Source organism: Apodemus sylvaticus, chromosome 2 (assembly GCF_947179515.1).
Source record: "Apodemus sylvaticus chromosome 2, mApoSyl1.1, whole genome shotgun sequence".
Taxonomy (NCBI): Eukaryota; Metazoa; Chordata; class Mammalia; order Rodentia; family Muridae; genus Apodemus; species Apodemus sylvaticus.
This window is the reverse complement of record NC_067473.1, coordinates 115,890,601-115,917,489: the sequence shown is the minus strand read 5'-3', so window position 1 is coordinate 115,917,489 and position 26,889 is coordinate 115,890,601. Positions and strand designations below refer to the sequence as shown.

The 26,889-nt window shown below is 50.1% G+C and overlaps 1 protein-coding gene across 1 annotated transcript; it reads left to right on the top strand.

Annotated features, from left to right (window-relative positions):
* Positions 1–5,501: 5,501 nt before the first annotated feature.
* On the top strand, positions 5,502–7,252 carry Egr4 (early growth response 4). The gene is made up of 2 exons (XM_052172592.1): positions 5,502–5,625; positions 5,946–7,252. The coding sequence occupies exons 1-2, from the start codon at positions 5,502–5,504 to the stop codon at positions 7,250–7,252; spliced, it is 1,431 nt and encodes a 476-aa protein (XP_052028552.1).
* The last annotated feature ends 19,637 nt before the right edge of the window (positions 7,253–26,889 follow it).

Genomic DNA, 26,889 nt, shown 5'->3' with positions numbered 1-26,889 from the left:
AACTCCACTTTGCTTCTACCATGGAAATATGAAATGTCCTTTTCCTCTCCTCAAGGACACATACACACACGCACACCTTATTGCCACCACCATCAGATCAGCTTCTACAACAGGTATCTGTATGGCCCCTGTGGTCTTGCCCATGGTGGGCCTGACAGTCAGTCTTTCAGGGATCAGTGATGGCTAGGTTGTGTTCCCTACTTGAAAAGCTAGAAGATCTTCCACCCACAAATGTGTTTGTGTGAATCATTCTGTAAAGTAAACAATGTTTTAAGTAATCTTGTAGAGACTAGCCTGAACTCACCAAGCTGCCCCCACCATAGAACAAAAGTTGCCCAGGCAATTGACACAACATCTCCAGTGTTTCATCCTTGATCCCTGCAAACAGGAATCTGCAGCTCCTTACTCCAAGGAGGTAACAGAACGATACAATGTTTGCAAAGTCTGGATGGATATTATTTCTCTTTTAAGCATGCATGCTTTGCTTTTTTTTAAGCTTTATTTATGTATGAGTACACTGTTGCTGTCTTCAGACAGATGGTTTTGAGCCACCATGTGGTTCCTGGGAACTGAACTCAGAACCTCTGGAAGAGCAGTCAATGCTCTTAGCACTGAACCATCTCTCCAGCCCCCAAAGTATGCATGTTTTTCTGTCTGAGGTGTAACCCACCAGAGCTCAGAGAGCCTAGCTTCCTTATCTTCTAACCCTTAGTCGGGGTGTCTATTCCTGCACAAACATCATGACCAAGAAGCAAGTTGGGGAGGAAAGGGTTTATTGAGCTTATACTTCCATGTTGCTGTTCATCACTAAAGGAAGTCAGGACTGGAACTCAAGCAGGTCAGGAAGCAGGAGCTGATGCAGAGGCCATGGAGGGATGTTTCTTACTGGCTTGCTTCTCCTGGCTTGCTCAACCTGCTCTCTTATAGAACCCAAGAGCACCAGCCCAAAGGTGGAACCACCCACAAGGGGCCCTCACCACTTGATCACTAATTGAGAAAATGCCCCACAGCTGGATTTCATGGAGGCACTTGCCCAACTGAAGCTCCTTTCTCTGTGATAACTCCAGCCTGTGTCAAGTTGACACACAAAACCAGCCAGTACACCTTCCCAGAGACCTTTATTCCCTGTGAACCCAGAATCTTGGCACACTGCTAAAAGTTCGGAGGGAAGGCAAGGGAGATGGTACAGTTGCCAAAGCACTTGCCCCACAAACATGAGGCATGAGTTTGAGTCCCAGAACCCATGTTAAAAACAAACCAACCCAACACCAGTCAGCTAGGGTGGCACATGCCTGGAGTCCTAGGCCAGGTCCTGAGAGCGTGAGGTCAGCTTGTCTTTCAGCTGTTTCAGAATCAATTAGCTCCAGGGTCAGTGAGGAATCCTGCCTCAAAATGTGGTAGGGAGCTGTCTTAGCCAGGTTCCTACTGCTGCGATAAAACACCAGGACCGAAAGGAACTTGGAAAGGAAAGGGTTTGTTTCGGTTTACAGTTGTAGTCCGTCATGAGGAGAAGTCAGGGCAGGAACTCACTGTAGGAACCTAGAGGCAGAAACAGAAGCAGAGCCTCAGGTCCACTGCTTACTGGATTGCTTCCCGCAGCAGGGCCCAGAGTGAGCGGGGCCCTCCCCCACACCAGTCATTAATCAAGAAAGTGCCTCAAAGGCATATCTACAGGACAACCTGATGCTGGTTTTGGTTTTGTTTTGTTTTTCTCAGTTGAGGTTCCCTTTCCCCAGATGACCCTACCTTGTGTCAGTCTAACAGAAAATTAGTCAACACAAGAGTGATCGAAGACACTTGACACTGACCTTTGGCCTCCACATGAACTAGCACATATGTGCATGCACACATGGACATGTATGCACAAAGTTGGTGGAAAAGGGAGCTACACTGGAAGGGGAATGCTTAGATGTCTCCCATTTAGTCCCTCCTTGTTCACAGGGAACCAAATACAGATAGATGCTCTTTATCCTCTGGGAGCAGTAAATTTGGTGAATGTGTCTCCTGGTGGAAGTACACAGAGATGAGGGACACCTGCACCTACCCACCCCACATTCATACACACACACACACACACACACACACACACACCTTACTGCCACCACCATGTCAGAGCACAGTCTACCTGTCTCCTCCTAATCGCTCCTCCTTTCCAGCCCTGCCCCAGGTCTGGCCTCTATCGAGAGCAAAATAAAGTGACTTGGATGCTTGTTCCTGCGCAGCCCTAGCCCAACAGCCCTTGGCAGAGAGTTGCAGTGGCCTGGCACCTCACCACAGGACTAAGGGACTTATCTATGACTAAGAGGGAGGAGGGATGCTGTGGCAGAGGGAACATGGCAGAAGGAATGGGCAACCTGGGGTTGGCCAATCTGGCCCGACGGGCCACCCAGGGAGTCCTGGACACCTGCCCAGCCAAGCTCCTCTATTCCCCTCCCCTTAGGCCACAAGATGCCAGAAAATATGTGAGACACGTGTGCCCTTCCTGTCTGGTGTGGGCTCACCCCGCCTAGGCAATGCATTTGGATTAGAGTCAAGCTCTGGGTCTGAAATAGGGCAGAAGAAAAATTTTCTCTGTGTATGTGTGTGTGCATTCCTTATAAACAGGTTTCTTTTTAGACAAGGTTTTATGTAGCCCAGGTCTGGCTTTGAACTTTTTTTTTATATGTGTTTTGTTTCTTGAGTCAGGGTTTCTCTGTGTAGCCCTGGCTGTCCTTGAACTCACTCCGTAGACCAACTGTCCTGGAACTCAGAAATCCACCTGTCTCTGCCTCCCAAGTGCTGGGATTACAGGTGTGAGCCACCACACCCAGCTTGGCTTTGCACTTCTAACCCCCCTACGTCTACCTCCACCGTGCTGGGATTACAAATGAGAAGCATCGCACCTCGTATATGTAGGGATGTGTACACTAAGCAAACACCTGCAACTGAGCTGCATCAACTCCCCCACTTCTGTATTTTCTACATGGACATCATGTGTGTAGTTAACAGCACTGGAACTGTGGCCATCGTGGGGTCACATCTGTGCATGTCTGTAAAGAATCCTTCACCCAGCTTGCAGACTTGGGAAGATGCATGGAAGTGTATCAACACGTTCTGCAGATGAGTGTGTGATGGAGTTTATTCAGGGAGCACTTGGAAAGTCACTGTGGGCTGGAGGAGTGGCTAAGGATGGAAGTGGTCCTCAGCAGTAGCAGCTGACGTCTACCATCTGGGCCCAGAGAGGAACCTAGGAGATGAACACTGAGAGGATGCTGAGGGTCCTGCGAGGCTGAGATTATACAGTAGGTAAAGGGGCGCAGGCTCTTGGAAAGGTGTAAGGAGAGGGGATTCTTGGAGATACACTGAATGCCCCTCTGGAGCCCACACCCTGCAAGGAATTTGTCTCCATTTCGGGGGAGTGGAAATGAAGTGGGGGGACCTCAGACCTGCTACCCCTCCCCTCCAGTGACCAGGATCTGAGAAATTGAAGCTCCTTTTCAGTTTTATGTTAAACTTTATCATCTGATCAAACTATTTCAGGCTGGAGAGGTGGCCCAGTAGTTAGTTAAGAGAACTTACTGCTTTTGCAGAGGAGCCAGGTTCTGTTCCCAGCATCCACACTGGGCCACGCATAACCACCTATAGCCCCAGCTCCAGGAGATCCAGCATGTCCGGGCTCTGTGGGCTCTGCACTCTCATGCACATGCCCACACACAGACATATAGTTTACAGTAATAAAAATAAATCTAAAATGTAAGAAATGCTATTTCAAACTGGCATAGTGGCCTTTAATCCCAGAAACACCCAGTTCCACAGGTAGCAGAAAAGGAACTGCCACAATTTGACAGCTGTCTGTTAAAAACTGAATATCCTGTAGCTTAGACTGACATGCATAAGAATCCCAGGTGTGTTCACATTTATACAGTTAAGGACAATGACATCTTTAAAAAAAAAAAAAAACAAAGCCAAAAACAAAAAGTTGGAAGTTACCCATGTGTTTGTGGATACGAACTAATCCAAGGCTAATTCAGGGTCTTCCTGTACCGTGGAGAACTAGTCAGCCTTAGAAAATAGGTCTTTGTCTTGAGACATGGTGCAATTTCTCAGCTAGTTTAAGTGAAAAAAAAATTTCCAGAACAGTTTGAATGTGTGTACAGAAAAAAAACATTTTCAGCCAGGCGGTGGTGGTGCACGCCTGTAATCCCAGCACTCTGGGAGGCAGAGGCAGGTGGATTTCTGAGTTCCAGGACAGCCTGGTCTCCAGAGTGAGTTTCAGGACAGCCAGGGCTACACAGAGAAACCCTGTCTCGAAAAATACCAAAAAAAAAAACCACACACACACACACAAAAAAAAAAAAAAAGAAAAATTTTTCCTCCAAACTACTCAATGTCAACACGACTACCTCAAGAAAAAAAACAAGGCAAGAGAAAGCTTTAATTTGCAGAATGTACTCTCAACTTGGCATGATGATATACAACTAGCTTTACTCTCAGGACTCAGGAGTCCGGTGGATCTCCCAAAGTACAGGGCCACCCTGGTGAGTTCCACACAGTGAGTTCCAGGTCATCCAGAGCTGCATGATGACCCTGGGAATACTCTTGTATACTAGTTGATCCTGCCCACCTCCATCATCAAATTTTTCATTATGACGATTTTATATGTTATTTTTCAAAGCACATAGTAAAATGTTAAAACAGGAACAAACACACAAGCACACCTAAATGAAGGGGGTCTCTAAGGACCTGCTTATCTCAGATCCCCTAATGCTTATCTCAGACCACTCCCCCCCACAAAATCTGGCTTTTTCTGTGGATGCTTTGGTTTCAAACACAGGTCCTCATGCAACTTAATCCTGCTTGCAACTCAAGTGCTCTTACCGTTTCGGGGTTACTAAGTGTGCCCGGGACTTCATGCTATCTGGTTATTTCTCTCCTTAGCAAGCTCACAGGTGAAGAAACTGGTGTTAGGAGGGAGCAAGCGTTTTAAATGGGAAACTGCGGGTTCGAACCAGTGGTCTGGAGGGCAACGCGCATCCCCGGCTCTCACCCTATGCTCAGCCCCTGCGGGGCGCACCCGTGGCCCGACGCGCACGAGGCTCCACGCTCTGGGGACTCGCGCGCACGCAGCGGCGCGAGCCCGGCGGCGGCAGCAACGTCACAGGCCGAGCTTTCCTTTTCGGGAGTCCCCGGCATACATCCTGTGTCCATGTTTGGTCATTTACGTCACGGCGCCAGGGCCGGGGCCTCCCGAAATGGCAGTGGCCCGGGGAGTCGGAAGCCCGGAGCCAGCGCCGCCGCAGCTATATAAGTGGGGGGACTGTAGGTTGGGGGAGCCCGCTTGCACTTTGGAGAAGCCAGGAGCCGCCGCCCGAGGCAGGTGCGGGCGAGCCAGGGCGCCGCGGCCCCCCAAACCTCGTCCCCGAGCCAAGCGCCGGGAGCCTGGAGCTGGGGCGCCCGGATTCCCCGCCAGCCGCGCGCGCCCTAGCCCAGCGAGGCCCCGGGCGCTCCGCCGCCACCGCGCCATGCTCCACCTGAGCGACTTCTCCGGCCCCGACGCGCTCCTCTCCAAGCCCACCGAAGGCAGCGCCCACGCCAGCCCCGAGCTGCCTGCTAGGGACGCTCTCTCGGCCACCTCGTATCCTGGAGGTAAGGAGCGGGGCTAGGAGCTCGAAGACGCCGAACGCGAAGAGGGGTGATGGGAGAGACGCGCGGGGTGGGGGGGGGTCCCCAAGTGCGCGGTACCATTCCCACCCCCACCAAGGCCACAGGCGCCTGTGCGGGAGCCCTTGCGTGTGCGCGCCCTGGGGCGTCCGCGGGGGGTCCCTCCGCTGCAGGCTCGGAAGTGCACGAGGCGCTCTGCGGGTGGCTTGCACCGGGAGGGCTCGGGTGGAGGGGATCGCGGCTGCGGGCTGCGAGGCACGCCCTTTGAGGTGTGCGGGGCTGATGCGTGGTCCCTCCTTTGGCAGGCGACTTCTTGAGCTGGGCTCTAAGCAGCTGCGGCGCCGGGGGGGACTTAACAGACTCCTGCTTCCTGGAGGGCCCCGCACCCACGCCCACTTCGGGCCTCAGCTACAGCGGCAGCTTCTTCATCCAGGCGGTTCCCGAACACCCGCACGACCCGGAGGCCCTCTTCAACCTCATGTCTGGCATCTTGGGCCTGGCACCCTTCCCCAGCCCCGAGGCGGCAGCGTCTCGGTCCCCGCTGGATGTCCCTTTCCCCGCGGGTCCCGATGCCTTGCTGCCGGACCTTTACTCCCCAGACCTGAGTTCGGCCGCCTTCCCGGAGGCGCTTTGGGAGGCTGCGCCTTCGGCGGGCGCTCCCTCGCAGTGCCTGTTCGAGCCCCAGCTCTCCCCGCCCGACGTCAAGCCCGGGCTGCGGGCGCCTCCCGCTTCGCCAGCGCTGGACGCTGCTGCTTCGGCCTTCAAAGGGCCCTACGCCCCCTGGGAGCTGCTGGCGGCCGGGGCCCCGGGGAACTGTGGCTCGCAGGCTAGCTTCCAGACCACCCCGGAGGCCCGCTTCTCCGCCGTAGGGACCAAGGTCGAGGACCTGCTGTCCATCAGCTGCCCCGCCGAGCTGCCCGGCCCGGCTACCAGACTCTACCCGGCAGGGGCCTACGACGCCTTCTCGCTGGCCCCAGGTGACTTAGGGGAGGGGACCGAGGGCCTCCCGGCGCTGCTGACCCCTCCGGGCGGGGAGGGAGGGAGCGGCGGCGAAGGCGGGGAGTTCCTGGCCGCCCCTCCTGCGCAGCTGTCGCCCCTGGGCCTGCGCGGCGCCGCCACGGCGGACTTCTCCAAACCCCTGGTGGCCGACCTCCCGGGGGGCAGCGGCGCGAGCGCGCCAGCCTCGGCGGCCGCCGCCTCCTTCCCCGCGGCCAAATCCCGGCGCAAGGGACGCCGGGGCGGCAAGTGCAGCGCGCGCTGCTTCTGCCCGCGGCCGCACGTCAAGGCCTTCGCCTGCCCCGTGGAGAGCTGCGTGCGGAGCTTCGCGCGCTCCGACGAGCTCAACCGCCACCTGCGCATCCACACGGGCCACAAGCCCTTCCAGTGCCGCATCTGCCTGCGCAACTTCAGCCGCAGCGACCACCTCACCACGCACGTGCGCACCCACACGGGCGAGAAGCCCTTCGCCTGCGACGTGTGCGGCCGCCGCTTCGCGCGCAGCGACGAGAAGAAACGGCATAGCAAGGTGCACCTGAAGCAGAAGGCGCGCGCCGAGGAGCGCCTCAAGGGCCTGGGCTTCTACTCCCTGGGCCTCTCGTTCGCCGCGCTGTAGCCGGAGCTGGTCCCCGTGGGTCGGGGGACACCGGGTGCTCGGCGCACGCGGCACGGTCCGGCCGGCCCCTCGTCCCCGCTGCCCTCCCTGCCTCTTCCACGCACGTCCGGGGCCACCCGCAGCCCAGCTCCAGCTCCCCCGAAGCGCCCGCCGCTCGCGCCCTTCAGCACGGGCTCCGCGGACAGCGCCCGCTGTTTCCGAGCCGCCTTCCTCTCGGTCCACCCACAGAGCAGGCGCTTCCTTGGGACTGAAGAGAGTTTTTTTGTAAGTGGTGTACGCCCCGCGCCTCCCTCTTTATCTCCCTCCCCAGAGACAAGCTGGGAAATGTAACGAGCCGGTCTCTCAAGAACTTTGTACAGCAAGTCCAGCAAGCCTTTGGATGCGATGTTTTTGCTTTGGGGTTATTTCCTTCTTGTTGTCGTTCATTTTTTGTAAAGCAGACGCTACTCTCAAGCATTTGACAAAACTGTTTATTTTTGCAATTAAAATTATTGTGCTAAAAGCTTACCGAATCTGCCTTGTAAAAACTCATAACCTGGAGCCCCTAACTTCTCTCTCGGGGACAGTATATACCAGGAGACAGGAAATACCCACATTGATGAGATGCAGGACGCTGACAGGCACTGTGACACACATTAGACATATAAAAGAAATATATATATATAAAATAAATTGATGTACTTCTTCACTGCTGACTTAAGGACTAACAATGTTTCTGGAACCAAAAGTGGAAGGCAAAGAAAGGTAGTTAGTAATGGCGTGATGTCTTCTGGGCCTCAGTCTCTAGTACCATTTTCAAAGCAGGAAGCAGTCCGTGTAAATTGCTCACTGTGATCCAACTGGAAACAACCAGGGTCAGTTACCCCTAACTCCAAAGCCCGGAATGGAAGGATGAGCCTTTGGAAAAGGCTTCCAAACCGGAAAGATTTGGCACTAGAGGGCGCCCTGGGTGTCAGAGGCCGCTGCGTTTTAGTGAAATGTGACTACTCTGTCAGTATTTGCTCGCACACATAAACATCTGTTCAAGAATCACATGCTGTAAAGACCAAAGTGGTCTCTGGGTTCAGCTAAGCCAAGCCTAAGACTACGAAGAACAAGCCAGAGGCTCCTGGAAGGGCCCTCTCCAGGAGATAACCGGCCCTTTTCTAAACAGCCCCACTCATGGCATAGTCGAAACCCTTTCCAAAATGTTTCTTCCAGATTAACCGTTTATGGTTTGGGGGTGCAGGCAGGCATAGAAAACTGTGATTCTGTATTAGGGAAGGTGGAACATCTCTTTATTGTCTTGATTTGCTCCTCAAAGCCGTTTCCACCTTGGGCTGTATAAATGACCTACCATTGCACCTCCTGTATGACAGCTCCATGCTAAAGCAAGGGTAGGCCAGCTCAGCTGACCTCTCAGGGAGAAAGGCAGGGAGGAAGAGAGTGTCAGCTACGTCAGAGGCCAACAATGTTATGTAATGTTCTTCACGAGCCATCAGCTGGGCTTGTAGTCGTTTCTGTCTCTATGTGTGTGCATGTATGTGCATGTGTGTTTGCAAGCGCATGCCTTTGCAGAGGCCAAAGGAGGATGTCAGATGACCTCCATCACACCTCACTGTGGTTTTGTTTGTTTGTTTGTTTTATTTACCGTGTATGTATACATGCTTTGTCTGAATGTATGCATGTGTATTTGGTGCCTAAGGAAGTCAAAGGAGAGTGTGAGATCCCCTGGAACTGGAGTTCCAGATGGCTATAGCACACCGGGTGGGTTATGGGGTCCAAACCTCAGGCCCTGCCAGAGGAACAAGTGCTCCTAACCACCAGGCCATCCTCCCCAACCCCTTTCCACTGTAGTTTTTCTTTTTCTTTCTTTTTTTCTGCTATGCTTTCTCAGAACCTGAAGGTCAGGGTTTTGGCTAGACTAGCCAGCCGCAAAGTTTCCTAGCTGCACCTGTCTCCACCCCCCAGCCCTGGGGTTAGGTGCACCTACAGACCGTGCTTGGCTTTTACTGGTTATTAAAATTCAGACCCTCCTGCTATGATGAGCTTACCTGTGGCCCATCTCTGCAGCCAGCTACCTTGTTTAGTTATTTTGTTTTGCTGAAGAAATGTAGCTTTCTTAAAGGAAAAGGAAAAAACTCCCCAGCGTAGGAGATACTCCAAAAGTGAAATACTCTCTTGGCTTTTGAGATAAGGTCTGTTTCACTGGACTGGGCTGACTGTCCGGCCGTGAAGCCCAGGGATCCTCCTGTTTCTGACTCCCCAGCTCAAGTAATATAATCTGCCCAGATTTTCTTTTTGAACATAGGTTCTGGGGTTGGAAATTTAAGTCAGGCTGGCAAGGCAAGCACTTTAGCAACTGCTCTCTCTCCAGCCCCCCAGCTGATCTTGAACCAGGAAAGACCACAGACTGGATTGGTGTTCCTCTTTCTCAGCCCCCTGCTCTCTGAAGTGCTTGCCCTCCAGTAACCTGAGATTAAAACATTCCACCCTGCAGGGGAGCTCCTGACGTAAAGTGAACAACAGAAGCTCCTGACTTAAGGTGAACAACAGAGCTTCAGGCCCTCCCTGAAACTAACCAGATTCACTAGGCCCTCCCTTCCAGAGTAAGCAGAGCCCAGCTGCAAAGACTCTGACTAGGTGAGCTGCCAAGAGGACTCAGATACTAGATCATGTGCCTGAGACCAGCCAAGCTGCCTGGACTAGGTTTAGAGCAGCTGAAGTGCCTGGGAGAGACACTCTCCAATTTGCTGAGCTGCCGGCAGGCAGGCGGTGGCACCATGCCGCGGTGGGCCTTGGTGATGCAGCTGTCTTTGAGTCATTTCTGCTCCTGTAAGTTACCTCAATAAAACTCATTGGTTCACCAACTTAGACTTTGGTGGTACTTTGGTCTGGCATGGGTACGCTACCAGGGGAGAAGAGATGAATGTGTTTCGTCTCCTCAAGACAGGTTTTGTCACCCAAATGCAACTTCAACAGCTGAACAGAGACAAAACGACCCAGCCTGAGACTTGAAGCCATTTTTCTCCCTAGGTGTTAAGTGCCCTCTCAGGACTAAGGACTTGTGTCTAATAAATGAATTGTGACAAATTGATGCTGTCTCTTCCATAAGAATTGCTATTTGAAAAGTATGGCCTGCAGAGGGCAATATTTAACCCCTTAGAGCTCAAGTGATGGACTGCCAGACACTAAGAGGTAAGTGACAATAGATTCAGGAGACCTGAGATAAAAGGTGAACCTCGTTATCATACTGACTATACCTTCATACATATACATTCATAGGCACGGACCTCAGACATCATTTCTATACATTGTATGTAAGGAAGAGCATGAAGACCTAGCTCTTCCTTTTTTTCTTCTTAAGGTTTTATTGATTCTTTGTGAATGATTCCCATCATGCACACTAGTCCCACACATCTCCCCTTCCCCTTGTACCCACTCTCTGCCTTTGCAACCTCCCCCTAAAAATAAAAAACATACAACAAACAACAAAATAAACAAAGCGTAGAAAACATCTAATCGCGGAAGCTGTAGTGTGTCACAGTGTGTCCCACAGTCTGTCCCCCCATACACACATAATCTCTTGCAAAAGTTCGTTGCAGTGAGTCATCGTCCAGGTTTGAGGTGTCTGGCTTCTGTGTCATGAAGATCCTGCTTCTTTGCACCCGCAGGATAGAAAAGGCCCATATCTTAAGTAGCACCAAACCATACCACCTGAACAAGAGGAGGTCATGTAGGCAGGCCGGCCATCAACGGTGGCTGGTCTCACAACCAGCACAGCCTTGCCTGCCTCTGCTGGATTCCATCACTGTGGTCCTCTCTGACCTCTCAGATTGTCCTCATAGTGAACTCTAGGGAAGCGACTTCATAGTAATCCTAGTGACTGCCCAAGAAGTCCTCTTCATCCCCATTTAGTGGAGATTTCCCAGGGACCTTGAAGGAAGAGAATATTAGGCCAGAGATGTAGAAAACTAAAGTCAACCAGAAAACCCAAATTGAACTTAAAAAGCATCAAGGACTGTCTGTTTATTTTCATTTTGGCATTTTTTTATTTTTATTGTTTTAGGGTTTATTTTATGGTTTTAAATTTTATTATTTATTTTGTTTAATAAAATATTTTTATTCTATGTGCTTTGGTGTCTTGTCTGCATGAACAAGGGTGTCAGATTCCCCTGGAACTGGTGTTACTGACAGTTGTGAGCCGCTGTGTGGATGCTGGGAATTGAACACGGGTCCTTCGGAAGAGCAGCCAGTGCCTTTAACCACTGAGCAGTCTGGTATTCTTTGGCATCTTGCTCATTCTCCTTTGTGATCCATTGTTTTATGAGTTATTGCTTTTAGCTTGTAAACTTGTAGAGAGCCTTATTGAGGTGCCATGCCACCTGGCAGGAACTTGACATCGATCAATGTGGATATCCTGTGTTAGCCATAATCCCCTCCACCTAGGGTGGAGTGCTCAGACCAAGGTGAAGCCTATTGTTCTTCAAGGACCTGCAGTTTCCTGAGAAACACCAGCCACCTGTGGAGCAACTGAGCTGGCTCTGCTGAGAAGCTTCCTTTGGGTTCTCCCAAAAAGCCTTTGGGAGAAGGGTTTTTCCTGCCTATATATTTGGGGTTCTTCATTAAACTTTGAGACCTTGAATAGCAGGTGTTATCTTGGTCTCTGTCTCTTTTTGCTGCCTTCCCATACATCCCCAGCTTCCCTTCCAGGTAACCTGTTCGATGCAACTACGGGCAGTTACATAAACTCATCTGGCACTGGGCATTGACCTGGACAGCCGGGCTCTGTGGCCTAGGTTGGAAGTATCTGTCCTTACCTGGCACTCTGAGAGTATGAGCCAGTGGTGAAGAGTCTGTGGTTGGTTGTTCTGAGTGGAGTCAGGTAGCCCAGGCTACCTCAAGCTCACTGTGTAGACTCTGCCTCCACAGTGCTATTACAGACATGCCACACTACACCCAGCTGAGTTCCTGTTCCATACAGGTATAATTTTTCAGAGGTCGCTCCTTCTTCTCCAAAGAGCTTACAGGCTAGTTGACTTCCTCCCCGGGCCTTTCAGGGGCTGAACTCAACATACTTTATGCTTTGGGGCTGACAGTTTTCTCTCTCTCTAAATTCCATTCCCTTCATAAAATGTTGTGCCTATCTATCTATCTATCTATCCATCCTTCCATCCACCCTTCCTTCCATCCATCCACCCACCCATCCATCCTTCTGTCCTTCCTTCCTTCCATCCATCCATCCACCCTTCCTTCCTTCCATCCATCCATCCTTCTGTCCTTCCTTCCATCCATCCATCCATCCACTCTTCCTTCCTTCCATCCATCCATCCTTCCACCCACCCATCCACTCATCCATCCTTCCATCCATCCCTCCTTTCATCCATCCATCCATCCACCCACCCACCCATCCTTCCTTCCATCCATCTATCCATCCATCCATCCTTCCATCCATCCATCCTTCCTTCCATCCATCCTTTCTTCCTTCCATTTATCTATCCATCCATCCTTCCTTCCTTCCATCCATCCATCCATCCATCCATCCTTCCTTCCTTCCATCCATCCTTCCGTCCTTCTGTCCATCCATCCTTCTGTCCTTCCGTCCATCCATCTGGCACTGTGGACCCAACCCAGGGCCTCTTTATATCTTATGCATGCCCTCTACCCACTGAGCTACAACCTCAAGCCCAGAAATGAGAATTTTGATGAGATAAGCTCTGGAAGCCTTGGACAAAGCAGCCTAGAACATTTGTTCCACCTTTTCCTTTCACCCCAACCAACCCCCGTCCCCTGTTTGAAATGAGGCCAGTATAACCAGGTTAAACTACCCAACTATTCCTGACTCCTATCTCCTTCCATTCCATCACACAGCACTAATGGTAGAAATGCTATAAAACACTATTCATGATATAATAGTGGTTTAACCCAAATTGACCAGGACATCTAGTCTTGTACCAAAATACTTAAACCTCGGCCAGGGAGATGGCTCTAGATGTAGAAGTGCAAATAGCGACACAAGCCTGATGACTTGAGTTTATTGCCCAAAACCCACTTAAAAAGCCAGGCAAAATGGCATGAACCTATAATGCCAGCATTCCTCTCATAAGATAGGAGGGGAGACCAGAGAAGCATAGGAGAATCACATGGAAGTTCATGGCCAGCTAGCATGAAGTATGGAAGGCAGCTGCAGACAGATCAAGAAAGGCCTTGCCTTAACGAAATGAAAGAAAAGTTGCCCTCTAACTTCCACACACAAACCATGGCACATATGATTCTATATTGATACATATATTCATATATATGTATACACACCAAATAAATATTTTAAAAACACATACACTTGGGGCATGGTGGCACCTGCCTCTAATCTTAGCATTTAGAAGGCAAACTCTGTGAGTTTGAGGTCAGCCTGGTCTGAATAGTGAGAGTTCCAGGACAGCCAGGCTAGGGCTGCACAGAGAGTTCCTGTCTCACAAACAAAACAACTTCATTTGCATAAAGACTGGAGAGATGGCCAAGAGCACTCGCTGCTACTGGATTGAACCTGAGTTCAGTTCCTAGGACACACAAGGCAGCTCCTAGCCACCTGTACCTTCAGCTCCCACTCACCTTCTCTTCTGGCCACTGTGGTATACACACACACACACACACACACACACTCGAACACACAAACATACATATAACTAAAAATAAAATCTTAAAAAGAAACACAACCACATATGGATAAAGCCTCCCATGTGCAGCCTAAATTTGTCTTCCAGCCTCCTCCATCTCTTTATCTTCTCCCTTAGATACCAAACATCCCCACATCTGAGCTTCCCTCGAGGGTGGAAACCTTGTTTGATCCATACCTGTGACCCTCCACCTCAGCAAGACAGCACAGGTCTCTTAAGGATTTAATCACTGTTCTGAGCAGTTCACAAGAGAAGGAAGAGAGGAGGAAGGTGGCCAGAGGTCGTGAAGCTGCGAGAGGAGGGGAGATGAAAAAAGGCAGGATGGAGGCCCCACCCTGACGGTGGGGTCCTGAGAAGAGGACTATACCTCCGACTAGCTGGGGCCTGCCCGATTCTTAGTTCATGATTCCCTGCCTTAGCCTTGGGAGCCCTAGATGTGTTTGTCACTGAGCACTCTCTCTTTTGGTTTCTCTGGACCACATGGAGTGGGACTTACATTTTTAGAACAGTGGTTCCCATAACAACCAAGCAGGAACTGTTGTCTGTGAAATATAGCATGGTCACACATGCGCACATGCATTCATGCATATGCACATACATATATGTGTATGGGAATACAGGTGTGGACCTGTGTGCATAAGGACAGTCAGCACACATACCTTACATATACATCCACATACATACACAACCATATACACGTGCACTCACAAGTACACACATGCATCTATATATACCTGCATAACCACAGGTGTATGCACCCATATCCATACAAATGCATGTATACACACGCACAAAAACACAATTCCCAACACTCCATCCCCTAAATTGTCTTCATATAAGCACAACAGGCACAGAGTACGGCAATTTCACAACAAAGGTGGGGCCAAGATGATAAAGAGCTACTTTTGGCTAGCTACAGAAACTGGTGCATATATCAAGTCTGCGCTCTGACAGGCGTAGAGTGCAGATGCTGTGCTTTGGTCATAGGATGGACTAAGTACCTGGTATTCAAATTGTGGTCTTGCTGTTCGTTGAACTTTGAACTTTAGCTTCTCAATCTGTAGAAGCAGGTGCATTTTCTCACTTCTGTGACAAAAAAAAAAAGAAGAAAAGAAAGAAAGAAAGAAAGAAAGAAAAGAAAAGAAAAGAAAAGAAAAGAAAAGAGAAAATCCTGACACAAGCAACATAAGGCAGGAAGGGCTTACTTGGGCTCACTGTTTGACAGTCCAACATGTCAGGGAGGCATGGCAACTGGTCACACTGTCCCCAGTTGGGAAGCAGACAGTAGTGCTGGACTCACCTTCTTTGTATTCAGTTTGGGACCTCAGGGCATGGGATGCTGCTGGCCCTTGCGAGCGACTCTTCTCATTCAAACCTCTCTCTAAACCCCCTTTAAGACACCCGAGGGTGACTGCAAACCCTTCTGAGCTGACAGAGAGGGTGAACCACCACTGGGGAGTAGGGCTAGTCTCTGCTTTGTTGCTCTATTGGAAAATGAGTGATGTATATTAAAGCACCATCGGGATGCCTGCTGCTTCACGGACAGGGACTTATTTAAATCTTCGGAGAAATGATCTCCCTTCTCAATCTAAGAAGACTTCCTGGAGGTGGAAAGGCTTCAGAGATTCAGGAAGAAAAAGGGGGTGCTTCATTGTCTTGGCCACTGTGCACTCTCCAGTTCTTGTCAGATATATTGTCCCCCTAAACCGCCTGACCAGTCTATAGATTCCTTTCCCACACTCCATGTCCCTGGGGCTTCTGCCCTCCCATGTGTGGGATGGGGTCAGTGGAAGCCACCCAAAGCTTCCTGGGGAGTCCTGGAACTATGCTGGCTAGATTTCTGCTCTGTTGCAAGCCCAGGTGCAGCCCAGCAGAGGCGGTAGAGCCGGGGTACCGGGTGAGAAGTATCATCTCCCTTTTCTTCATTCAAGGCCTGTTCAGCCCTGGCCTTGCTTGGGAACTCTGAGGAGTTGTTGTTTTGTTTCCTCAGCTCCGTTTCAGCCCAGCGAACTTCCTCCAGCACAGGACAGCCAGGCTGTGCCCACCTTGGCAGATAGGTAGGCCTGAAGCCAAGGGCAAGGACTCTTCTAGGTGCTTCCGACTCAGGAATTCTGGAGCTATCCTATGGAAGTGATGGGTTTATCTGGAGCAAACCAATGCACAGTCCCTGCTCCTTTCCATTTGTAGGACCAGAAAAGGACCTAAGTGCAATATTAGGTCTGGAAACAGGACACAGTGTGGCCCAATGCAGCCAAGTCTTCCGAAGACAGCGTGTCTGACCTCAAGTCACTGAGTGCAAGACCTGTACTTGGGCTGGTAGCCCAAGAGGACGCTGAAGAACTGTGGTGTATGTCATAGCGCCCATGCCAGCCTCGTTTTGGTCTCCAGAACCACCCATCCCAAGATCTACTCCTCACTGGGTGCAGGCCAAGTCCGAGGGGTGGGTTAAGGTGGACAGGCCCTGATTAAAGGTGGGCAGCAGAGGACACAGCTGGAAGCTCCAAGGCACAGGATTGCCTTGGTGGCAGTGCTCGGTGTACGGAAGGTTGCACCCCCACCCCGTAGTGCCCATCCTCCACCCGAGCCACCAGCTTCTGCGGAAAACGTGGGGACCAGGCGCAGCCGCTCCTGGCTGCAACTGCCGCTCCCCTTCTTGCCGGAGAGCCCGCCCCGGAGGAGGGGCCGGCTCCGCCCCACCTCCCGGCCGCCTCCCTCCCTGTCTCCTAGCTGCGCCGGGGCCGAGCGCCCCTTCCTATCTCCCCCTCCTCCGCCCTGCGTACCCCGCCCGTGATCGCATCGCGAGCCCCTCCCGCTGCGCCGGGTTGGGGTATTCGTCCGCCCCCGCCCCAACCGGGAGGCGGCGGCGGCCACCCAAGGCTGCAGTGGGGACCGAGATCTAAGGCCCGGCGGCGGCCCTGCTTCTGGACCGGGCACGCGGGGTCTGTGCCTCTGCGCCCCCAGCCCAGGGCCGCGGTGCCTGGCCTCGCCACAGGCTGGAAGAGGTAAAGGCAAGTCTGGAGCGTGCTGCGGGACTGGTCCTGGAGAGGCCAGGCAGGGAGACCCCAGCCACTGCCCCATCCTCCCCTGCCTTCTTCCCTGTTGCCCTCCTGAGGCCGCGAGGCCGTTAGAACTGGGAGGGATTCTTGGCAGGCCAGGCTTCTAGGCAGCCAAGGGGTTAATTTAAGGAATTAAAATCAGAACGGGTCTGAGACCAGGCTTCCCCTCCCCCCTCCCTCCTGTCGCTGCCTGAGCCTTGTTGGGGGGCGGGGGCGGGCTCCAGAAAAAAAACCCACTGGGACTCTGGACCTTGGAGAGGGAGAAGGGGGAGTGCCCTGAAACCCCATGCCTCTCCACCTGCTGGTGATGGAATGGGGGAGGGTCTTGGTAGGCCTGGCTGGGCACCTGTGCGGTTATAGGTGTGTGCCGGTGTGCACGTGTGATCGTCTGGAGGTGTTCATATATGTGCACACATGTTTCTGCCTCCCCACATCCCAGTGCCTTTGCGGGTGACTGTGCCCACAGTGTCTCTGGAGGTGTGGGCTCCACTCCATCGCCTTGCATGTGTGTGCGACACTGTGCCTGTGTACACTGCCCATAGTCTGCCTAGAGAAGAGCGAGGCCTGCCCCCTCCCTTTGGTTCAGCCTGCGGTGAGGGGCTCAGATGGTTTTCCTGGTGTGGGATTCAGGTGCTGGAGCCTGTGTGTGTGTGTGACCTTGGGAGGCGTGTGCATGTTTGCAGGACCACGAGAGGGGGTGCTTAGAACAGAAAGGCAGTGAGCGGGGTGGCCAGGAAGCAGGAGACTGGCTGCGATGGCCCTGTGGGTTTTTACCAGGCTGGGTGACTATCCTCTAGGCACCCAGTTTGTTGTTATATAGCTGCAGGGCTCAGGTTCAGGCTTCTTGGAGGACTGGGCAGGGGGGCCTGGTCAGGCAGGGCATGCATTCCTTTATTCTCTACCCACTGGGGCATAATGGGGGTATAATGTGGACACCTCCGGCTGCCTCTTCATCCTCAGAATGCCTCCACCTGCTGGTGGAGGCCTCCTGTAAACACCTAGTTTAGAGCTTCCATTGGGGCTTCTAAATCCATCTAACACCACCCAGACCTTCTTCCCTCTGTTGTCTGATTTCTGCCTCCTCTGCTTCTTTCCTGCAAGTGTATTTTACATGGGAAGGAGGAGGGAACCCCCCTGGCCCCGAAGATAACCGTGGGTAGGTCAGGCAGGAAGCTGGGAACCAGAAAGGGAAATCACAAGAAACAAACTCTGCTAGCGTTTCAATTTTGTCTAATCTGAATTTAACTGGTGGGACAGGGGACAGAGATCTGTGACATACATACATTTGTTCCTACATTGAAGAGTACCTAGCTTTTAGGTAGGGAGGGTTAAGAGGCAGTGAAGGTCGTCAAAATGTAGTAGTTACCTTGCCTCTGATTTCCCTACACCTTCTTCTGATAATGCTTTGTATAGTTGGGCTGTTTATCCTATGAGCAGTTCAGGATTGGTACAGACACCCTGCTCTCCTTCAGAAGGAATGTAGCATAGAATGAGTTGGTGAGAAAGTATTGTGTTCAAATCCCAGTTTGTCATGGGTTTTATTTTTTACTACTGTATAACAAACTCCCACAGAATTTAGAAACTTTGCATGGCATTTGTTTGCTTGCTTATTTCAGTGCTGGGAATAGAACTCAGGACCTTGTACATGCTAGGCTTATGGTCTACCACTGGCCTTAAACTTTCAGTCTTCCTGTCTCCCAGTTTGCCAGGACTTCAGGCTTGTATCAACCACCAGCAACAACACTATTTCTCATGGTCTATGACCACGGCTAAGGGATCTGTGGATCTCACTTGGAATCACATACAGAGCCTCTCAAGGTGGCCTCTCAAGGCCCCCAGGACCTCCTTCCAACAGTAGCCTCAGGTAATCCTACACATCTAGGATCCAGCCTCTGGGTCGGAAGGCTCCCTAAGGGGGAATGCTCCAAGATGGCAAGTCCTGATGTACAACTGCTTAGTGGCTTCTGCTTGCATGAAGCCTGCTGATACCCAACTGGCCAAGCTCTGAGTCAGTGTGGGAGGCACACAAGGCACATAAGGGCAACACTAGAAAGCTTGATGCCTCAGAGATCCTCGTTCAGCAGCCATTTGTTACAGGTCTTTAGAGGCCATGGGCGAGTGATCTGACCAATCTGAGCCTTAGCTTCTTCATTCTAGCGCTGAAGCCTTCCACCTCCTTGGGAGCGTTGTAGTGAGCATGGTGATGTACCAGGAATAATTAGTAGATAGACATTGGTCCACTTGACTTTGACATCTTGTGCTGGGCACATGACGTGGAATAAAGCAGGTGATCATGAAACCCCAGAGCTCAGCTAGAGCAAACCGTGGAAATGACAAGACACAGTGAGTTCTGACTCTTAGTGAGGGACTGGGAAGCCATCATGTTCTACGAGGTCTTTCGTGGATTTATTTAGTTAATCCATTTATTTAATTGCATGATGGTAAGTGTTGAAAATCGCTTTGGTTGTGCGCTGGAGACATGACTCAGCACTTGAGAGCACTTGTTACTCTTGCAGAGGACTTGGGTTTGGTTCCAAGCACCCACATGGTGACTCAAAACTGTTTGAAACTTTAGTCTCGAGGGATTCAATACCCTCTTCTGATCAGACATGCATATGGTACACGTGCATACATGCAGGCAAAACACACACCCAAAATAAAGATAAATATTTTCTAAAAATTTGTTTCAGAAAACTACTTTGACCGTGTGAAATTTAATTTATCCATGATTTGGTGATCCCTCTAATAGTGCACTTCTGTGTACCATGTGGAGATGATCATTTGTAGTGTTCCTGTGTGTCATGTATAAGTAATGATAGGTCTTATTTATGTGTATATCCATGATCCTCAGCTTGTGGGACCTGCCGTCTGTCAGAATTTAGAGTAAGGGAGGACTTGTGCTGTGGGGCACAAGGTGTCAGTGAAAGGCTCTACAGAAAAGGTGACATTTGAGCTGAGTCTACAAAACTTACTAGTTGGAGAATAAAGTCGCAAGAAGGGAGACCAGTGTGAGCCTAGACTTGAAGATGTGACAGGGCCCCATGCTTCCCAGTAGAGCAGAGCCCTCATGGGCTCAATGGCAATTTGTGTGGAAAAGGAGCAGAAAGAAAATCTTGTGCTGGTGAAGCTGAGAGATTCAGCTACCCTTGAAGACAAGGATTGCAGGTGTACTTCCCCATTGAGCAGATGGGGGGGGGGGATAGCTCAGTTTGATTGCTGGTTCTATCCAAGCACTCAGGAGGTAGAAACAGACGGTTCAGAAGTTCAAGACCATCCTTGGCTTCACAGCAAGTTTGAGACCAGCCTGGGCTACATAAGGACCTGTCTCAAAGGAGGAGGAGTAAGAGACCATTCTTCAGAGATTATTTTACTTGTTTGGGGTGTATGTGTTCATGTGTGTGTGCATGTACATGTGTTAGCTGCTTTCTTTACTTGTTCTTCAACTCATTCTTTAGCAAACAGGGTCTCTGACTGAACCTAGCATTCACTAGTTTGGCTGAGCTGTGTGACTATTGAGTCACCTATAACTCCATGGTCACTTTACTAAGAATTCAGAACTCATTGTGTCTTCTCGTCTTCATGGTTTGCTCTACCTGAGCTCTGAGGTTTCATGATCATGCTTTATTCTACGTCATCTGCCCAGCACAAGATGTCAAAGTCAAGTATGGACCGGTGTTTATCTACTAATTGTTCCTGGTACATCACCATGCTCACTACAACGCTCCCAAGGAGGTGGAAGGCTTCAGCTCTGGAATGAGGAAGCTAAGGCTCAGATCACTCACCCGTGGCCACTAAAGACCTGTAACAAATAGCTCCTGAGTGAGGACCTCTGAGGCATCAAGCCTTCTTGTCTCCACCATCCAAGTTCTGGGATTACAAATGTTCACTGAATCTTTTGGGTGAGGATCTGAATTCAGGTCTTCATGCTCTTGCAGCAAGCACTTTCCCACAGCCCATTTTACATCGTGACATGCATGACTAGGTATGTATGACAATACTTGCAAAAAGCTTCAGAAGTCATGAGGGTTGTAGGATAGAGGATAGAATTCTGGCCTGCAACAGTGACAATAGGAAAAGCAAGAAGTCAACCATTCAGATAGCTGTGTGTGGTCAAGGGCAGAGAATGAACAGAACCCAGAGCCGTGTCGCTGTCCAGGGTGCTGAACAGATAAGAAGGCTGTTGATTAAGTTGGGAATGGGAAGAAAAGCAGGTTTTAGAATGTGTACAATGGTATTGAGAGTTTAGAATTAGCCACTTAAAGGGTTTGGTTGCCAATATTGGAATAGCCCATTTGAATATTTGTTTGTTTGTTTGTTTTGAGATGGTGTTTCTCTGTGTAGCCCTGGCTGTCCTGGAACTCACTCTGTAGAGCAGGTTGGCCTTGAACTCACAGAGATCCAAGATCCACCTGCCTGTGCTTCCTGAGTGCTGGGGTTAAAGGCATGCATCACCACTGCCCTGGGAGCACATTTCATACTTTACTTATTTCCTTTAAATTTACCTCGAGCTTTAAAAAAGAGCGAAGGGGGCAGGGAGGAGGGAAGAAGGAAGGAAGGAAGGGTCTTTAACTCAGTTTCAAGCTCAACGCATTAGCTGTATCTCTGACCCTTGGAAGCAGATTATCTCTAAGATGTTCATCCTCTCCTATCTTAAGAAATGCTCCTGGAGTCTCCCACAGTGCCTACTTCCCAGCACAGGAAACTCATGTCTTGCCTTACCTGCACCTCAGCCCACAGCAGCCAGACTCATTAAAGCAACCCTCCTCGCAGTCCCAGTGGGTCCTCCTCAGCCCCGTGTGAGCTTGCCCCCGTGTGAGCTTGCCCACTCCTTCCAGATTGCATCCACTCTCCCCTACGGTTCCTGCCTACCTCCTGCTTCTGCTGTTGGTTCTTGAGAATTCTTTGGCTCTTCTCTCTCCTCTATCATTTGAAGGTTCCATCTTCCCTGCTACCTCCTTCTCCTCTCTCTGTGTTCCCACCCAGGGCTTGCTTATCCAGTATAATTATTTTTAAGTATAAGTTTGGGGCAGGAGAGATCACTCAGTGGTTAAGAGTGCTTGTCGCTCTTGCAGAGGACCCAGGTAGGGTTCCCAGCATTTACCCACATGACAGCTCACAGCCATCTGTAACTCCAGTTCCAAGGGATCTGATTCTCTTCTGGCCTCCAAGGACACAGCAGACACATGATGGACTGATACATACTCAGGTAGAACGCTCATACACACAAAATAGAAATAAGTAAGCCTTTTTTTTTTTTAATGTTTCAGTTTTAAAAACTGATGTAGCTTCAGCTGGCTTCAAACTTGCTATATAGTTGTGAGTAACTTTAAACTACTGATCCTTCTACCTTGAAACTTCTGGGGTTATAAGCATTATCTGGCCTGTAATGTATTTATTTTTTTGAAATTGCACTCACTTGCTTTGCGTGTGGATGCATGGATTGGATGTACTCATGGGCAACTCGTGGGAGTCTATTTTCTCTTCCCACCATTTGGACTCCAGTTATCAGGAATGTGACAAGTACCTTTACCCACTGGCCACCTAACTGTCCCTAATGATGTATTTTTGGCTGCATACTGCAAAGTATGTACAAATAACTTTACTCCTGTTTTGTATTACTATTGTCATTACCATCATCATCATCATCATCATTTTAAGTATATGCATGTTTTCTTACATGTTTGTGTGTATGTATGCATCACATGTGTGCCTGGTTCCTATGGAGGCTGAAAGCAGATCCTGTGGAACCAAAGTTACAGGTGGTTGTAAGCACCTGTGTGGGTGCTGGGAATCAAACTCAGCTCCTCTGGAGAAGTAACAAGTGCTCTTAACTACTGCCCCATCCCTTCAGCCCCCATCTGTTTGTTTGCTTTTGCTCACGCCCCGTCCCCCCTTTCCAACACTGGGTCTCACTCTGTAGCCCTAGCTGGCCTGGACCTTGTAAACTAGGTTGACTTTGAACTCACAGAGATCCACATTCCTCTATTTCCCAAATGCTGGGAGTAACGGCATGTGCCACCACACCCACCGCACAATCATTTGATTGTGCAGATGTCAGGGTTTGCATTTGCCTTCATGTCATAGAGATCATCAGAGCCCCTGCAGTCCCAGGGAAGTGTGCTTAGGGGCTGTCTGAAGTGGGTGCTAAGAATTGAGCTTAGGTCCTCTTCAAGAACAGTATGTGTTCTTAACCACAGAGGCTCTGTTCATCTCCTATACTCTTTCTGGCCGTATCATCTTGTACTCAAATGTGTGACCCGTATCTGTTGAGCACTGTGCCTGTGTAGCATGTGTGGCACTGAGCACTCAGTACTCAGTAAGCGTCCAGAGAATGAATTCATGGTTACCTACAGCTTAGGTAAGAAGTACAAGCTTTGGTTGATTAGGTGAGAAGAGGGCTTTATTATATATAAGTGACAGAAATCCAATCTTTACTTTTAATTATATCATTTGCGTGCGTGCATGCGTGTGTGTGTGTGTGTGTGTGTGTGTGTGTGTGTGTGTGTGTGTGTTTGTGCTATGGCCTAGAATAGGGAGATCAAAGGACAACTTAAAAGTCAGTTCCCTCCTTCGACGTGTGGGACCTGTGGTTTGAACCATGTTCAGGTTTGGTGACAAGAACCTTGTCTACTGTGCCCTCTCACCAGCCCTCAATTTTATTTAAACAAATAAAAGATTTTAACCCTTCCTGTAACTATGAAGAGGGAAGATTAAGGAGTCTTGGGCATAACTGCATTCAGGTTCTCAGAGAAGTGGGGCGACTCCTCAGCTTCCTTGGGTACTCGCATGTTTTTCACTCCATGCATGGACTCTGTGTGGTGGGGCAGTCTGTGCACTGACAGCCCTTTTCTCCTCCGTAGTTCAGTGGAGACTGCACAAGGTCTCAGAAAGCTTCATCCTAGCATGTGATCCCAAAAGGAAAAGAGGACTACCCCCCTAATTCCCTAACCCCCAGCCCCGCAAATCTCCCAGCGGAAGACTCCACTGGCTCTGTTTGAGGAATGTACCCATCCCAGGTCAGTCATTTTGACTGGGGAAGCGGGACAGGATCCTGTGTCTGCTTACTAGGAATAAGGTAGGCCTGCCAGAAGCACATGGAGTGGAAGGGGGCAGCTCTCCAAAGAAAGGCTGGATGCTGCACGACCAAAAGGTGAAGTTGGAAAATAATGTCCCTGCAGGGCTCACCAGGTCCACATGGTGGTGGAAGCCATAGAGTAAGAGTACTTCTGGCAGTGGTAACAGGTAAGACTGTGGCAGGACGCTCAGGGGGATTTATGTCTTGTTTGGAGTGGCGAGATGGGCTTGGAAGGCTAAATATAATAATAAATAATAAATGAATAAAGTTACTCCAGTGAGTTAAGCCTGTAGAATCCTAGCCAGAGAAATCTGAAAGCTGGGCTTGGAAAGAACGGAGCCCTGAGATGGGTATACTGGATTAGAGAAGCAGTCTGGGCAGGGCCAGAGGGTGGGGCTAGGCACAAATGGGGCGGGTCTCAGCTGCAGGAGTTAAGTTGGGAGAAGCAGAACACACGTGAGCATCTCTGACTGTTCTGCCCCCATGCTCAGAACACAGGCGGGAATCTAAAGAGCTGATGAAACTCTGCTTGTCTTTATCCTACTGTCCACCTTCCATCATTTCCCTCCTTTTTTCTTGTGTGTGTAGGAGTGCACATGTGTGTACATGTGTATTTTTTCATGTGTAGCATTTGTACCTGTGTAAGTAGGCCAATGTGTTGATCCAAGGTTGATGTTAAGAGTCATCCCCTCCTGATCTTCCATCTTTGCCATTGAGGCAGAGTCTATTCCTGAAGCTCTCTGGTATGTCTGGTCTTGTAGTCCAACTTGTTCTGGGGATCTCCTGTATCTGCTTTCAGATGCTGGGATTTCAGGCAGGCAGCCATGCCCGCCAGGCATTAATGTGGGTTTCTGGGGATCTGAACTCTGGTCTTCATACTTGCCGAGCTAGCTCTTAACAATTGAGCCATCTTCCCACCCCCATCACCTTCAGGGTTGCATCCAGGGATTTGTGCTCACGGGGAGGTGTGCAAGCCTAGATGGGAACATTCCCAAAGAACAATTCCTAGTCACTTCTCAGGTGCAGAGGGCAGAGGGCAGCTGCAGGATATGCTGGGGTAAGGCGCTTCCGGGATATCAGTAGCCTCACTCCCCATCTTTTTTGGTACTCACCCACAGGCCTGGTTCTCCCTCTCCTTGATTTCCTGGAGCCTGACTATTAGGGTACCATGATAGCTGAGGTGTTCTTCCAAAGTGGGAAGGGACAGGGAGAGAGTTGGAAGCACACATAGGACACTGCTGCGCTTAGCTGGAACAGACAGGTACATAGGTCACACCAGCCCTGCACCCCACCAGCTGTGAATGTGAACTGGGGATCTCCAGGCCCACTGTTGTGTGACAAAACACTACACACTTGTCAACTCACCCCAGATACAGAGCCAGCAACAGACCAAAGTATGGATATCACCAAAGGCCAACTTGGTGAGCCCCAATGAGTTTTATTGGGCTAACTTATAAGAATATGGATGAGAGATGACTTACAGGAGCAGAAGTGACACAAGAGTCAGCTGCATTACCAAGGCTACCCCAGCCTGGGTGACAGCTCACAAAGGCTGGGAAGTGGGAGCTCCCTGCACAGCCTGAGGAAGCTCAACGGGTTGGAGAGTGGTCTTCCCCAGAGACCCAGCTGGTCTAGACTCAGGCTTGTTTTCCTTCTCCATGCAGCTGGTCAGCGTGATTCAGCTGGTCTGAGGGTGATTCAGCTGTCTTGATTGTTTACTCTGGGGAGGGAGGGGCCTAGTATGTCTGCTCAGTTTCAGGGACTTGGAACTATTTTGAGTTGTTTACCTCCAGTTTAAGGCCTCCCCAGCATAGAATGTTTCAATCTCAGAGGAAACTGCTCCACAAGCTGGCCTCCTTGGTCTGGCCTGTCATTAATGAATCTATTTGGGTCTTCTCTTCCTTCCTTCCTTCCTTCCTGCCTTCCTTCCTTTCTTTCTTCCTTCCTTTCTTCCTTCCTTTTCTTCCTTTCTTTCTGTTTTTTTCTTTTCTTTCTTTCATTCCTTCCTTCCTTCCTTCTTTCTATTTGGGTTTTCTCTTCCTTTCTTCCTTTTCTTTCTTTCTTTCTTTCTTTCTTTCTTCCCTTTCTTCCCTTTCTTTCTTCCTTTCTTTCTTCCTTTCCTCCTTCCTTTCTTCCTTCCTTCCTTCCTTCCTTTCTTTCTTTCTCTCTCTCTTTCTCTCTCTCTCTCTTTCTCTCTCTTTCTCTCTCTCTTTCTCTCTCTCTCTTTCTTTCTTTCTTTCTTTCTTTCTTTCTTTCTTTCTTTCTTTCTTTCTTTTTTGGTTTTTCAAGACTGGGCTTGTGTGTGGAACAGCTCTGGGTGTCCTGGAACTCACTCTGTAGACCAAGGTGGCCTCAGACTCGACAGCGATCCACCTGCCTGTGCCTCCTGGGTGCTGGGATTTAAGGTGCATGGCGCTGTGCCCGGCTGGAGCGCTTCCATTTCTTCTCGAGTCAGTTTGACGTCTTACGTTTTCCTAGAAAAGCATTCAGCTCATTCAGATTTTCAGAATTTGGGGCCAAGATTTGTGCCTATTCATAATTGGAAAAAAATATCTATCTGCATGTCAGTCACGTACCTCTTCTCATCTCATTATATGGTTGCATGTGCTCTCTCACTCTCTTTCTCTCTCTCTCCCTCTCTCCCTTCCTCCTTCTCTCCCTCCCTCTCTCCCTCCATATACATAGTGTTTTCTAGGAAGTCATTTTTAAAACATTTCTATTGGCCACTTTTTAGAATTTGTATACCTAAAGGACATTGATCTTGGCACACTTACTAAGAATCTAGTGACCTCAGTCTTTTTGTGTGTGTGGTGCTGAGAATTGAATCTAGGGCTCGCGTATACAAGACATGTA